Genomic DNA, 16,528 nt, shown 5'->3' on the forward strand with positions numbered 1-16,528 from the left:
GGAAAAAGGACCATGGAAAAAGTGCTCCTTCCTGGCAGCCTGTCTGGGACTGCAGTGGTGGTCTGCTTTCAGAGCGGGTCGTGCAGTTGCCTCGGTCTCCACCTGATTAGGGATGGAGCAAGGCTGGAGCAGCCAAAGGTCACCCGAAGCCACCAGGCTGTTTGAACCCTCAGGAAGCAGCATCTAGAGGTTCCTAGAGAGAACAATTCTCTAGACTGTACAGATTTTCCAGCACAATTCTATGGTTAATCACTGTTGGATGTTGAACACAGAGTTGTACTAGAGGATCTAGAGATCCTTAGAGAGGTGTTCTCTTGGGGAAAAATGTTTTATTATTTGTGTTTTTTCCACTTTCACGGGGCACTTGTGGAGGGCAGGTGTACTTAACTGTGAACTGGATCACAGCTTGAAGATCTGGTTACAAAAATTAAGAAAGGAAAGGAAAGGTAATGTAAAATAGCCACTTTTTATATGATGAAGAGGATTTTGGATTGTTATTATCATCTGTTTTGTACATAAAGCAAACAAGTCATATTTTAGGTCAGCTTTAAAAAAATGCATTATAAGTTGGAAAAAAAGGGATATGGATATTATATATGAGATGGAAATTGTAAATAGAGAAGACAGGGGTATATAAATATGTTTATGTTTGAGTTAGTATGTGTATGAAAGGGTTATATGTATGTCTATGTGAGAGGGTATGTGTTTGTTTGTATGTATGTATGTATGTAACAATAAAAATATTTTTTAAAATGCATTATTTTATTTGGCTACAAACTTAATTTGATTAATAGCAGTGTGAATAGAAAACTGTACCTAAGACTACAAGACACCACAATTAAGACTGCAATTTCTGGCTCTCAGACTTCTCTGCAATCCACTCAGGTACAATGTAATCTCCTCTAAATAATTGCGATTAGTAAGTTATAGCTAAAATAAAACTGACCACCTGGTGAGACTTAGAAGACTCAGAAATAACAAAAGGTTTGAAAATGCAATAGTAGAAAACTCAAATTCTTAAAATGCACAGTGCAACAAAACTTACTGTCAACATTCTCCAACAACAAATTTAACAGAGTCAGGAAGCCTCCAAGTTGCACAGGTGTGAATTCTAATGCTTTAGCCCACCAGAATCCTGAGATGTAATAATCCAATATCACAGCCTGTTTCAGTGATGTCAAACGATGTTTCAAATTGAGAAACTCTTCTAAGGCTCTGTGGATAAAAATTGTGCTTACTCCAAACTGCAGCATACATCCACATGCTTCCCCAACCTGCAACCATGCAGATACTGTAATATGTAGAAACCCTGTGCACTTGATGCCAAGCACTTTGACATGACTCCTGGGGATACCGTAATATATGAAGTGCACCAGAAGCTTTGGCCTAATTTAGTATGAATGAGCATGAGTTAATCATTGCAACATTGCTATCTTGTTAATAGCAGTGAACTTTGGAAGGGCTAGCCAGTGTGGCATAGTGGTTTCAGTGTTGGACTATGACTATGGAGACCAGGGTTCAATTCCCAGATCAGCCATGAAACCCACTGGATGACTTTGGGCAAGTCACGTGCTCTTAGCCCCAGGAGAAGGCAATGGCAAACCCCATAATAGGGTCACCTTAGAGTTGCCATAAGTTGGAAACAACTTGAAGGCATACAACAAAGAAATTAAGGAAATTAAGTTGGTTTGATTTTGAACAATCTTCTTAAATAAGCCTGCAAAAGAATAGCAGTAGATAAATGATCTTACAGTGTCAATCAAACACAAAAAGGCACAGGTGTGGGGTTGATTTCTGGACAAAAGACCCTCAATAAGAAAAATATTTTCTTAGTATGCCATTTGGAAATAACAATGCAGTCTACAGTCTCAACAGAAGAAGGGACCAAGAATAATACCTATCAATGACAGGATACAGATTGCCGATGTATTGGGGCCAGGGCAGCCATAGCAGCAGCCCAAAGGCCGCAATATGGCGCTTTTCAGGACCAGGGAGAAGTGGCAAAATGCCACTCCTCCCTGATCCCGAAAAGGGGTGTCCTTGGGGCTTCATGCCCCAAGACACCCCAGGAGCCGCAGCCAAGGGAGAAAAGGGCCACTTGGACCCTTTCCCCCTGGTGCCGTTCCCACGGCAATCTAGATTGCCATGGGAACAAGGCACCCTCTGGGAAGGAGCTCCATTTCAGAGCTCCTTCTGGCACTGCTGAAAGTGTGCCACAAGTGCCCTGCAGTGGCGCGAGCACGTCATGGCTGTGTCGCGCCATTTGGACGTGGTGCGGCCGTAACTTCAAAATGGCAGCGCCGGTGTGAACAGGGCACCGCCATTTTGACGTACAGAGTACGTGCTAGGGTTAGGGAGCGTCTGTAAAGAACGCTCTGAGGCAACCCTAGCACGTACTCGGTACGTGCTGAAAGGCCTGTCTGTAGAGGGCCAATATTTAGGAATAGACTTACTTTTGAACTCCTACTATATCTTGTTCCAACAGTATGGTAACCTCTTCGAGGGACAGAAATTTCCAAGCCATTGTCTCATCTTTAGCAATGATTTCTTCTTCCTGTAGAAAGACAAATACATTCCGTTACAATAGCACATACACATACACAACATATTTGATCTCAAAGATCTCTTTTAATCACTGAAGAGATTAAGAGATGGAGAAACAGTGGATGTTCCCAATACCAATTTAGATGAGAAATAACATGCAGATAAAGAGAAGATTAATTTGTCTTACATTTACAAATGAAAAATCACTCAGGGAATGCAATATTGCAAAGTAAGTTTTCAAATTCATACAAGATGAGAGTGGGCATCCAGTTATGTGTATCTAATATCATGTTATCCTCTGCATTATTTCAAACGTTCTGGCAAGAGAGATGTCCCTCCCCAACAGATGTAGGAACAGAGCAGAGAGTAGTATCAGAAAAAAAGGGGGGGAAGAAAGAAAGAAAGAAAGAAAGAAAGAAAGAAAGAAAGAAAGAAAGATAGATAGGAGGCATTTGTAGAAAGGAGGAAGGAAAGAGGGTTACCATTTGAGCTTTGACCTCATCCACCACAAGTGTGCAGCTCTTCATAGGCTATCCTTAAAGGAATGTGGCCCTAAGAGAAAAAATGTTCCCCATACTAGAAATTAAATCACAGAATGGAAAAGTTACTTCTAGGACTACAGCATCCAGACATCCACAGCCAATATAGCCATTGGGAAGCTCTGACACTTATAATGCTAAAACTTAAGCACATTATCACATAAGCTTCACAACTGCATTAGTAAATGTAAACTGGGGTTGCCTTTGGGTTTTTTAAATGTTTTTTTAAAAAATATATTTGTAATGCAATTTAGCAATTACGGCAATGCTATTTAATAAAATAAGAAAAAAGAAAAGGAAGTGGAAAAAATAAAAAAAACAGCTTGCTTGGGAATAGTGAGGGGAAAAGGAAGAGTGGAGACAAGGAGACTTATACCACACTGCTGCCCAATATTGAAAATACAGCTGGAGAACTTATCACACCTGAGGATGAATTGGACAGCAGCATGATTGGGAGCTTACGGACTGTTACACCCTGTCAAGCAACGAGACGGAGACGATATTATGTGATAAGTATTGCTAAAAGGCACTATTCTCTAGCATTAATATGGATTTTAAAGCCTCATGTGATAATCCCCAGTGGCGTCCCTAGGGTTGGTGTCACCTAGTGTGGTAACCCATGGTGTCACCCTCCCATCGACCTCCTCCCATTTCACACCAGTCAGAATCTTTAGTAATATTTTTTGCACTAATGCTACTCATAAATCGTAATTCCCATACACCACAGAATGTAATATAAATAGTTGTGACATAAACAACTAGCAAAATCAAAATTATACCTTCAAATTACAATATCATACACACAAGCTAAATATATTGACATATGCATAGTGAAGATTGGTAAAAATTTGATGCTTTTACAGAAAATTTAAAAAATATTTTTTATTTTTAAAAAATTACATTTTGAAATTTGAAATTTTAATTTTAAAATATTCTGGGGGCTCTCCTTTCTCCTCCCACTGAGCTTCATCCCACTCCCACTATCTCTTAAAGCATCTGAAAGGGAAGCAGATAAATGCCGCAACCCATTTCTGTCATAAGGTAGGTGTTAGTGCAGCAGTGGTATCACCGCCCCCCTTAGGCTTTCACTTGGTGTGGTTCGCACCCCCCCTAGTGATGCCACTGATAATCTCCTGAGTATTCCTAGATCCGTAATAGACAAAAGTCTGAAATTGTAACCTAGTAGTTATTATGCCCCCCCCCCCCCCCCCCCATGGTACTTAGCATATTTCAGGTAGTTTGTCAAGACCATAATGAAAAAAGAAAACTATGCTATACATCCAGAGTTTTCTTTCATGTTTCTACCACTTTCTGAAACAGCCACCCACCCAATTCCTACAACTTGTTTTCCTTTGTTTTCTTTTCTTCTTCTGGGAACAAACATTTAAATATTCAATATTATATACACTACATCTAGAAGATACACAGTTCTATCAAATTATCCCAAACAAACACAAGAAAGTAAGAAACCTATCTTTAGCAAAGGAAACAATGGCTGGAGAAGATCAGATAAGAACAAATATTTCTGTGACTGAATGATCTTAATGCACAAAATTCCATATCAGTTACTGTTATGTAACTTTTAAAGTTTATTAGCTTAAATCCTGACTTACAGATAACTGAAACAGTATAACACCAGACAGTTTTGCTGCTGCTAAATATACATTTATTTCTGAAAGTCTCAAATTATCTATGCTATCACCAGGTAGCTTAAATTCAATAGCATCTATTTTTGAGCTGTTCTATTTCTTAAACAAGGAAGCACACTAAAAATAACCATGTTGATTTACAGCTCCACTCAAAATGGAAAAAAGTCATGTCCTACAAGACAAATTTAGTATGAGAAGAAAGCCCCCTCCTCCTACACAGTAGTTAGAATTACAGGCAATTAAACAACAAGAAAATAAGGGCTAGTTTATAAATCACTCCGCTGAACTATAGAGATTATTAATACAGTATGAAATATGCATACAGTATATAACACCTAGTTTACACAGAACACCAAAAATCACTACTACCAATTCAAATCCAATTGGGGAAAAACAGAGAGCCCAGTATTTTGGGTCTGGTTATACATTCAAAACCCAGTGCCTCTAGAAGTTCTCTACTAAATACAACAGGCTATCTTGATTTATCAATCTGAACTGGTTCTATCTGTCTTGAGATTCATGTTACACTCAGATCAGCAAAGCAACTGGTACCACACAGAGATTCCCATTCATTTGAGTAGGGAAGATAATCAATATTCACAAGCCTAACTAGTAAGGCTGCCATGTTTGAGATTTAAGAGATTTTAGTATACCTGATATACATTGTGTAACACCTATAATTATGTCAACACCCATACTGAGCAATCTGATGGAAACCATTAGTAAGAGCTACCAGATGAGATCAAATACCTATCTAGTTACCATCTTTTCACCACCAGATGCTTCCAAGAAGCCCATAAGTGAGGTGTGAAGGCAACAGCCACTCCTTTTCACTGTTTGCTTCCACCAATTGCTTAGTGGAAGCATGGAGGTTCCAGTTACCTATCATGTCTTCCAATGTCTAACGGGCTGCCACACAGAAGCTGCAACACAGTTGTTCATTGTTGCTTCACAAGACAAGACTTGATCCAGTAGGTAGAAATTGGCAATGAAGCAAATTTCAACTAGAAAGCCAGTATGTTGAAATCGTCGGAGTGTTGGATTAGGACACTGAGAGACATGGTTGTGAATCCCTGCTCAGCCATGGAAACTCACCTTGGGATAGTCCTACTTTCTCAGATAACTAGGAGGCAATCTCCTCTGATTAAATAACAACCCTATGAAAGGGCTGCGATCAGTCAGACTCAACTTGAAGATGAAGCTAAACTTCAAAAGAAACTTCCATGCAAGATGATGTATTCTCCTATTAGAGGCATTTAAGCAGAGAATGGATGTCCTGCCATCAGGAATCCTGTGGTTGCACCCTGCACAACAGATCCAGCACCAAGCAGACAGTTGAACTAAACTGAGGGAGTGGCAGAACGTCTTGTCTGACATGCAACAGATGATCAGGTTTTTCTGACTCCCACAATACCTGCAACAAAATCACTCCCCACTCCAAAGTAGACTACATGTCGGCTTGGCGTAACCTGGAGTGAGTGAGAACTATTCAGTTCTAGGCAGGTGGACATGCCACATAAGAAAAAGGCAGGATAAATTATTCCAAGCCAAGCCATGTTTCAGTGTTTCCCCTATCCTCCAACATCTAGGTTGCCCTACCAGCCAGCTCACTGGTATATTGGTACAGTTAGGGAATACCAGCCTGCTCTACAATAAAGCAGCTAATTGTAGCTGAAGGGGCCTACCCTATCGCCTCAGAGGATAGGAAGCCTCTAGTTCCTATTCCAAAAATTATTCCTGAACTGCAAAATATACAACTGCAATTGGAACTGGGTATGAAAACTATCAACAAGGTTCAGCCTAATCTGTTCTTCATGCCATCTGTTCCCCTTTCAGTCTAACACTTGATGAGCCCTATTTGAAAGACTATAGTCCTCATCCCCCATAAAATCTCAATACAAGATGTGTGTGTGTGCATACACACACAAATACATCCCTTTCCCACAATAGCTTTTTGTAACATCTTTACTTGACAAAGTCCACTGGATTCTTGATTTCTTTGCCTTTTGTGTCAGATTTGGGAACTGGAAACCTATCCCTCTTCAGCAAGCCTTTCATACCTATGCCATTTCACAATTAACTCACCTCTGTAGCTGGTTTCTGGACTGTGATGTGTTTAAAAAATATTTATTTAATATCTAAATGTTTTTAACAACACTCTCCCAAATTCTTTTTTCATTTTCCTTGCTGTTAAAGTATGTGCTCCTTTTTATTTCCCTCATTTGTGCAAGACTTCCACTTTTTATAGGAAATCTTGCCTTTCATAGCATCCCTGAATTTGCTCATTAACCAGACTAGAGGTGTTTCGACTTCAAAAAAGCCACAAAGCAGCTTTAAAACTTACTTTTGGTGGAGGAACATGGAGCATTTGGATTCAGGCAACTCATCCCTTACAGATGACGGTGTAAATATTTCTACTCATCAAAGTGGGAATTGGTTAAACTTGGCAATGATCAGAGAACAGAAATAAGAGCTGTTTAAAGGGACCATAGTTGTCTGAGAAATTACACATGAAAAGACCATTTGGAGAGGAACATAACACATAGTCATTTATATGCTAATATTAGAAAACTCCAAGCCAATATGAGGGAATGGGACATGATGGTGATAAAAGAGAACACAAATATAGGGAACCTATCATAAATCTGGTGCCATCCGGCAAGGGGGGGGGGAACCTAAACATGCCACTAACATAAATACGTAACACAACTTTATCACATTGATATGGTTTGCTGCAGCCACATTTTGAATAAAATCCTGGTGGCACAGAAAATACTAATAATGTGAATCCATTTACATTAAAAATTTATGTTTAAAAAAACTTTTGTGATTGTTTTAAAAATCATTTTAAAGTACAAAAACATTTTATCTGTAAAGATCCCCGGACATTTCAAATATGCAGATTTCTCCTGAAAGAACTGGCCTCTGTACTACAATTGCAAATCAGAACCTTCTAGATCACTGACCTTGAACCAATGAAAATCTAGGTAGGAGTAATGTACTAACATCTCTGGCAAAAGCAAGTATATTGTAAAAGAAAATGCAAGCAATACCCCTGTCCCACCACACCCAAATAAATTACACTATTGATGTTTACACTATGCGAAATATTGCACCTTTATCATCTGAAGCCTGCTGATCGTTTTCCAGTAATTTTCCTCTATGAACATATTTGATGCTAGATTCTTTTACAGTCAACCCTCTGTATCATAGATTCTTTATCCGCAGATTCAACCATCCACAGCTCCAAAGTATTTTTTAAAATATAAATTCCCAAAAGGAAACCTTGAGTTTGCCATTTAATATAGGGAACACCATTTTTACTAGGCCATTGCATTTTGCACATCTACAGATTTTGGTATCTATGCAGTGTGTGTGTGTGTGTCTTGGAACCAAACCATAGCCAATGCCAAGGGTCCAGTGAATTAGTAACTGTCTCTGGGCTTCAAACTGATGTTGTAGCTAGAAAGCTTCCCAATACTATCTGTGTCTTAAAATAAATATGTAACTACACATAGTGGCAGCATGAGGGGTTATGTGGAAGAGAGATGGTGCAGTCTGCACCAGGTGACACCTCACAAGTGGAGTGACACCTGATTGGGCCTTTCTCCCACCGTTGTGCGTGCCCTCTTTACCCCCCACTGTCCTGCACATGCTCCTCCCCCACCATCCTGCATGCGCTCCTCTCCCCTGCCCTGCAAGTGTTCCTTCCCCTATCATCCTGTGTGCACTCCCTCTCCTCGCCCAATTTCCTGGGCTCAGTATGTACAGGTATACCCCAGTTAACCAAGTAGATGTGTTCCCTGTTTCTCCAGCCTTCCTTCACCATTCTTTCAGTGCTGATGTTACTAAATATTTCCAGTTAGACAGAAGACAAGGGCAAGTATAAAACTCTCCATACAAAGAGGTTTGGCTGTCAGAAGTTTCATCAACTGAGGTATACCTCAGTATTCCTGGATGGGAGTATAAAGATTTCAGACTGAGGTACCATGATTTATTTAGAAGGCTGAAAGCCTGATCCTGATCCTGTGTTTAATGTATTTTTACTCCTCATAAACATGTGAGAGAGTATGCTGAGCTTGATCCCAAGTAGGTAGGCATAAAACAAAAGTCAATGCTAAATCAATTTGCTTTTAAAATGACTGATTTAAGCAAGTACTGTATTGACAAAGTGCCTAAAATCAGTAGGCAATGGAAAAAATACCAGTAACTATAAAACACTTTACAGGTGTTAGATGAAGTAACAAGTTAAAAGACTCAGATGAAAAGGAAAGTGCATTCCTGTTTCCACTGGTAACTAGAATTAAAACAGTACCGGAGACATATATGTACGTATGTCTACATCTTAAGAGTCTGTTTTATTTCTGTGTTGAAAATAAGCTCATAGTCTGCAAAAAATAATAATACAGTGCTAAGGTAGATTAGTAGCAGAGGAAAGGGCTTTTCTTCTTCTGTGGCTACTAGAGAAATCAAATAGTTTGGTGAAGCAGAGACAGACCAGTCCCTCCATCTCTCATCAGTTTGCTCCTCACTTACTTGCATGAAGGTCCATGTAGTCATTTACCTGAAATTCCTTGCTGCCTTTATAGGCAAATAATTAAACAACAAAAAGCTGTTGAACTTTAAGTTCTACTGCTGCTCCCTCTCCCTGATTATTTTGAAGAATGTTATAACGTTTTTATTCCTCCAAAATTTGGATTTCCTGGGAGGTGGGGTTGCCACCTTGCTTACATGCTTAGAAGGCTTTGTATCACACTGGGGTTGATTTTGGCATTAAAGAGAGATTAAAGCACATTTAAAGCATCCTGCAAATGAAGCAAAAATGGCGAGTAATTATGTGAATGATTATTACACAAATTGTGCAAATAAAGCGATATCGGAAATGCATTGTCGCTGAAATCCCGAAAGTAAAAAGATGTGCATTAATGCTTCTTTGTGGCCACTTTAATGGTGGGTTTTGTGCAATGACATGTGAAATTGTTACTCGTAATTACGCGATTTTCCGGGATATTCACAGGATAAACTCCCAATCTCCTTGTGTGATAAACTCCTTAGTTTAATTGGAATTTCAGTGCTGTAAATCAATATCAGTATCCTTTCAAGGGTCAAAACACTGAAACACATATAACTGATTTCATAACTGTTAAGGAAAATGCAACATGGGACATACAGTGAAAGAAATAAAACATGTATGTGAAAGTCACAGTGACTAAGCAGGAGCAATTGGGAAGCCACACAGGTGAAAAAGCTAATGTAATTTAGAAGACTTGAATGTCAAGGACAGAATTGTAGAATGTACAATTGGAAACACCTGAGATTCATTAAGTGTACAAGGTGAAATGATGAAATTCTTAAGTATGGGTGGAACTATGTGAACCAATCAAAATGAATGTACACGCCCTCTGGGTGGAAACTGACTAGTGGGTGGTGATTAACAATGGCTATAATAATTGCTATGTTTGCCAATGTATTTTGTGGGTAGTTGTTGGATAGTTGAGTAGTTTGGAGTATTGGAGATTGTAGAGATTGTGATAGTATTTGTATATAGTAGAATAAAGTAGATCTTTTATATAAGACTACTGAGTTGTCTGGTGTCTTGAGTGAAGATACAAGAGCCAGCAGAATCCTGGAGAAGTTTGGAGACATCTGTGGAAGAAGAGTGAGAAGGCTTGGAGAGTTTGTCAGGGTCTTCAGCCTATTCTCTGAAACTCTGCTGCTTGGAGAAAAGCATTAACTACTGACCAAAGCTGGTCAGCTCTGCTGCATAACAAGGTGGTGAGTTAGAGCCAGAGGTGAAGAGCTACAACTCCCATCATCCCTGACAATAACTAAATGGACAAATAAATATTTGGCTGCAACTGTTTTACTAGCAGACCTCCTGAGTTTATAACAGAGGAATGACAATAATTCATTGTATTTTGCCTCAAGCATGAATAAAGTAAAGAGGATGTGCCACGCTGAATTCTTGCTTACTGTGCAGCTATTAAAGTTACAAAAGTCTTGCTAGGCATAAAGACAACACCCAAGTATCCCCCACATCATATTTTTGTAAGAATATCACCTTTAAATGGACAGGATTTTATGCCATATAAGAACTCTACAACAATCAAATTGAAGAGGTTAAACTTTGCCTAGCATGGAAGTGGAATGAATGCAAAACTTTACATACAATAAGTGACAGGTCAAAACCATTATATGGTAAATTTTTGAGAGCTATTCAGTTATTAAAATTTCTATCCATAAAAATGATAACCCTTCATTACTGCACTCTGTATCAATTAATCCAGAGTAAACACGCCCTCCTATGGCTTTATATTCTCTATCTCTATTTTTGAGTTAGAATCCTTCAATGCACCCACAACTGAAAAAATAAGACAGATGTAGAAATCCACCTTATGACCACCGTGTATATGAATATGTCAAGGTCCTAAATTTTTCTAAAATCACTGTATGGAGGTGGCTCTCTCTCTCAAACTCAGCAATCCGAATTATATTAAAGGAACAACAGCAATTGTGTACAGCGTTTTTGTCAAAATTACAAGATATCTAAAGTGCTTTAAACATTCTGAAGCAGGGTTGGACACCTGGTGTCACTTAGATTTTTAAAAATTATTTTTATTTCACTTTATACTAAACCAAAAACAGTAACAATAAATAACAATCTACTACTACTACCCTCCAGATGATGCTGGACTGCAGCTTCTCTGAACCCTTCCAACCGGTTATATGATTAGGACTGTTGGGAGTGACCATCCAGTTACATTTGGAAAGCCACAGCTAACTGCCCCTGCAGTGTAATATAATTTGTGATATAAATAGTAACAATTTTTTCCCCCAAACAGGCTTGTAAGAATGGCTATATTATCTCCTGTGTTAGCAACACTAAGCCTCTGAGTATCAACTGCTGGAAAACATAATACTCTGTTTTGTAATTTCTATGGGCATTGTACTGGCGATGTTAGAACAGCATGCTGAATTGTAAGATGACTTTTGGCCTAATGATCTTTACTCTACCCACGTATTCATAACATCTTTAAAGCAGGATTTGGAAGATGTACTTTTGGGATAATTCTGGCAGTTATAGCTCAAAAAAGTAACATTCCCAAGCTCTCCCTTATGAGCACTCTTTCAGATATCCCCACCATCTGAGATATGGCAGACAGTGATTCAGGGACCTGCTTGAAGCATTTTCTTATTATATTTTCATTTAATACTTTTTATTGTATTTTCATTTCATGCTCTTTTCTTTAAAATGTTTTTTGACATACCAGTGATACAGATGCACCCAATAATGATCAGAAACATTATCCGTAGAGATAAGTTCTAGTGTATTTATTTCTTCTCAGAAATAAACGCAACTGAGTTCAATGGAATGGACTTCCAGGCATGCATGTATAGAACTGCACTCCAGATAACTAAAAGCAAATATAATAAATATCATATATTGAATAATAAGGGATCTGGGCACACATCAAAGGATGGAGGCTATAATCCTATACACACTCTCCTGGGATTAAGCTTCACTGAAGTCAGGAGATCTTCTAAGTATACATGCACAGGATAGTGCTGAAAGCATAAAAACAATAATTTTTACAGTCCTATTTGTTGTTGTTGTTGTGTGCATTCAAGGCATTTCCAAATTATGGTGACCCTAAGGCCTAAGACCTATCACAGGGTTTTTATGGCAGGTTTTCTTCAGAGGGGAGGTTGCCTTTTCCTTCGTCCAAAACTGAGAGTGTGACTTGGCCAAGGTCACCCAGTGGGTTTCTGTGGCTGAGTGAAGATTTGAACACTGTTCTTCGTAATCCAACATTCAAACGACTACACCATGCATAGGGCCCAAAAAGACAGGCCAAAATAAAGCTGCTTCGGGTCACTTTGGAGGTATGGTGTTTAAATGATGCATGTGTCCTAAGAGCCCAGAAGCTGTGCCAAACCCACGCTCCAGTTCTAAGGACTGGAGTGCAGCTTTGGTGCAGTTTCTGGCCTCTTAAGATGTGTGTGTCATTTTAACAGCATACCTCCAAAGTGACCCGAAGCAGCTTTATTTTGGCCTGTCTGTTCAGACCCTAAATAATCCCCACTGAATTTCATAGGATTTAATTCCAGTTTAGCGTGCATAGGATTGTGGGCTTAATGTCCTTTTAATTTCTGTATTCTGCCTTCTTAAATCAAATATATACTGAGAAGTGGTATATAAATCTGAAAATTATTATTTATAAGAATGAAGATTTAAGTGGAGTGGATGGAAAGGACTTCAGGGATATGTGGCACACCAAGCATCAGGACATTCCTAATGTTAAACAAGAAGCCCATCAGGTGCTGAAGTAAAAGGATCTGGATGCATATGATAGTAATAACACTTTGACCCCACTTTAACTGCCATGGCTCCATCCTACAGAATTCTTGGATTTGTAGTTTTGTGAGACACCAGCACTCTTTTGGCAGAGAAGGCTAAAGACCTTGCAAAACTATAAATCCCAGGATTCCAACGGATGGAGCTACAGCACTTAATATGGTGTCAAACTGCATTTATTATGTCAACAGTATAGATGCACCCATTGGAAGAGGACATGGTTTCCTCAGAAATAAATCCTGCTAGTTGTAATGGGAACCACAGTACATCCTCACTGCAGAAATAATCCATTTTGACATCATTTTAACTGCCATGGCTCAAAGACTATGGAATTCTGGGAGTTGTAGTTTTGCGAGACATTTAGCTTTTTCTGTCAGAGCACTGGTGCCATGACAAACTACATTTCCCAGAATGCATCTAATCATGGCAGTTAAAGTGGTATCATACGGGATTATTTCGCCAGTGCGGATGCTGTTCTACTCCCAAGTAATACCAGGACTCCGCTCTGCATCTGCACTGTGGAAATAATGCAGTTTGACACCACTTCGGCTGCCATAGCTCAATGCTATGGAACTCCTGGGACTGGTAGTTTTGTGAGCCATTTAGCCTTCTCTGTCAGAGAGTGCTCTGGTGCCACAAATCACAAACCCCAGGATCCCATAACGTTGAGCCAGGGCAGTTAAAGTGGTGTCAAACTGGATTATTCCTGCAGTACAGATGCAGCCTTACCTAAGTACCTCTGAATCTCTCTGATGTGGGGGACTGTTGTTTTTCCTCCCTCTCCTAAATGTGTTCAGGCACCAGCAAAGCATTTGTGCCCACTGATGACAGCTCTTCCTTTCCTCCATGGAAACCATAACCATAGTCCCCGGGGCCACCATTTTAGCATCGCCAGGGCCTAAGGGGCAACAAATGAGCCAAGGAAGCCAGCGCAGGGTGACCAGAGGCCCTCCTTTTTTTCCAGGAGACGTCCTACATGTCCACCTTCTGCCCAGGAGGAATCCCAAAATGTCCTCAATTTTGAGCGTGACTAAGCAGCATGGATTTACCTGTGTGTGTGTGTGTGTGTATATATATGTGTGTGTGTGTGTAATATATATGTGTGTGTGTGTGTGTTTCTGTCTATGTGTATATATGTGTGTGTGCGTATGTTTCTGTGTATATGTGCGTGTGTATGTATGTGTGTGTATGTGTATATATGTATGTATATGTGTGTGTATACATGTATGTGTGTGTTTCTGTGTATATATGTGTGCATGTGTGTATGTATATATCTGTTTATGTGTGTGTGCATGTATTTCTATGTATATATGTGTGTTATATATGTGTGTGCATGTGTATGTATGTGTGCATGTATGTGTATATATATGTGTGTGTAAAGTATGTGTATATGTGTGTGTGCATGTATGTGTATATGTGTGTAAAGTATGTGTGTGTGTGCATGTATGTATATGTGTGTGTAAAGTATGTGTATATATGTGTGTGTAAAGTGTGTGTATATGTGTGTGTATATGTGTGTGTGCATGTATGTGTATATATGTGTGTGTAAAGTATGTGTATATATGTGTGTGTGTGTGTGTGTAAAGTATGTGTATATGTGTGTGTGCATGTATGTGTATGTGTGTGTGTAAAGTATGTGTATATGTATGTGTGTGTGTGTGCGTGCGTGCGTGTCTGTTTCTAGCTTTTATCTGGCCCTGTCTCAAACTTTCCCTGAATGCCCTCCCCTTTGCGGCGAGGGCCTCTCTCTGCTCATCCTGGGCGAGGGATGGCAGGGATGGAAAGGGCATCCCTCTGGAGGAGGCAGCAGAGAGGGCAGGGGCCTACCTGAAGCGGCCAAGGCCCAGGGGCAGCGGAGGCGGCGCCCTCCCTCTCCTTCTCCCTCTCCCTCTCCCTCGCCTTCTCCTTGGACGCCATGGCGTCTCTCCCCGTTGCCGAGGAAACGGAACAGGCCTCGGGGAAAATGGCCGCTTTAACTCTTTGTCTGGCTAGGCTATGGAATTCTGGGAGTTGGAGTTTGTTGTGGGCCCAGACACAAACTCCAACTCCCAGAATTCCATAGCCTTGAGCCAGGGCACTTAAAACGGTGCCAAACTGGGTTATTTCTCCAGTGTGGATTGTATCTTCAGAGTCCATCCCCCTCCATTTTAGAGGGGAGAGAGTCACTTTTAAAACACTCACACGACAATAACACTTTGGAAACCAGCAGTGTGTTTCCTCATTATAAGGCAGCCTGTTGTTGTGTGAGGCACAACAACACCCCAAATCCACAAAACAGTGATACTTTAATAGGGCCAACAGTAATGCACAAAAATACATGCTGCAAGATTTCGAAGCTCCTGTTGTTGTTAAGCCACAAAACAGTGATACTTTAATAGGGACAGTCGAAATGCACAAAATACACAACACAAACTTTCAATGCTCCTGTTCTTGTTAAGTATAATAACAACCCCAAAGCCACAAAACAGTGATACTTTAATAGGGCTAGTCGAAATGTACAAAATACACGTAAGCTTTCAAAGTTCCTGTTATTAAGGACAACAACACCCAAAATCCACAAAACAGTGATACTTTAATAGGGCCAATCAAAATGGATAATACATATGTCGCAAACCTTCAAAGCTCCTGTTATTGTTAAGTATAATAACACTCAAAATCCACAAAACATTGATGTCTTAATAGGGCCAGTCGAAATGCACAATATACATGTTGCAAGCTTTCAAAGCTCCTGTTGTTGATAAGTACAATAACAACCAAAATCTGCAATATGCATGTTGCTCACTTTAGAAGCTCCTGTTGTTAAGTACAAGAACATCCATGTTGCAAGCTTTTGAAGTTCCTATTATTATTAGTAACAGTAAACAAGAACAATGGCGGCAACAACAATTATTATAATTAGTACTATTATTATTTCTTCTCTAACAATATAATTTTAAACAATAAACATATAATAACTAAAACAATGTTAAAAATACTTTAATATTACTAATGCCAGGGCTTGCTCTTTACCTCTTAGGATCCCTGACCTCTGGATTGCAGTGGGTGCACTTTGGCAGATCAATTTAAACATGCCTATGGAAACCCTTGGAAAGTTGGAAATCAGTGAGTTTATATCAATGATATAAGACATCACACTATTGCAGCAAACATCTTTGCAGAAGAGCCATTGCTTTGGTGTTCTAAGAAGGTGTCTATCATGTATGAATTTGAGAGTTTTATTTGTATGTGCAGCCTTAATTATCAATGACACATGTTTTAATTATGCAAAATGGCTGATGTTGGGATTTTTTTTGGTCATTAATCAAGTATACATTGCACCCATGATTCTTGGAGGGAAACTGAGGGCTGAAAATCCATGAACACAGAGACCAGGGCTCTCTGACTTTTGGAATATGTGAAAAATTATACTCGAAATTAGTCTTGAAATAAATAGCATCCTG

At 39.5% G+C, this 16,528-nt stretch overlaps 1 protein-coding gene across 2 annotated transcripts in view; it reads right to left on the bottom strand.

The window, feature by feature from the left end:
- Positions 1–16,121, bottom strand: part of CABCOCO1 (ciliary associated calcium binding coiled-coil 1) — an 82,436-nt gene extending 66,315 nt beyond the window's left edge. The window contains exons 1-3 of one of the 2 annotated variants that reach the window (XM_089507893.1): positions 16,098–16,121; positions 2,454–2,554; positions 1,046–1,215 (exon numbers count right to left, since the gene is read on the bottom strand). In XM_089507893.1, the coding sequence (XP_089364019.1) occupies positions 1,046–1,215; positions 2,454–2,524 (241 nt within the window). In that variant the 5' untranslated portion in view covers positions 2,525–2,554; positions 16,098–16,121. Of the gene's footprint in view, positions 1–1,045; positions 1,216–2,453; positions 2,555–14,915; positions 15,089–16,097 lie in introns of those variants that run through there. The other variant, XM_089507892.1, reaches the window with a different exon arrangement.
- Positions 16,122–16,528: the final 407 nt, after the last annotated feature.

Source organism: Sceloporus occidentalis, unplaced genomic scaffold (assembly GCF_023333645.1).
Source record: "Sceloporus occidentalis isolate IW3139 unplaced genomic scaffold, rSceOcc1.0.p SCAF_2, whole genome shotgun sequence".
NCBI classification, from domain to species: Eukaryota; Metazoa; Chordata; class Lepidosauria; order Squamata; family Phrynosomatidae; genus Sceloporus; species Sceloporus occidentalis.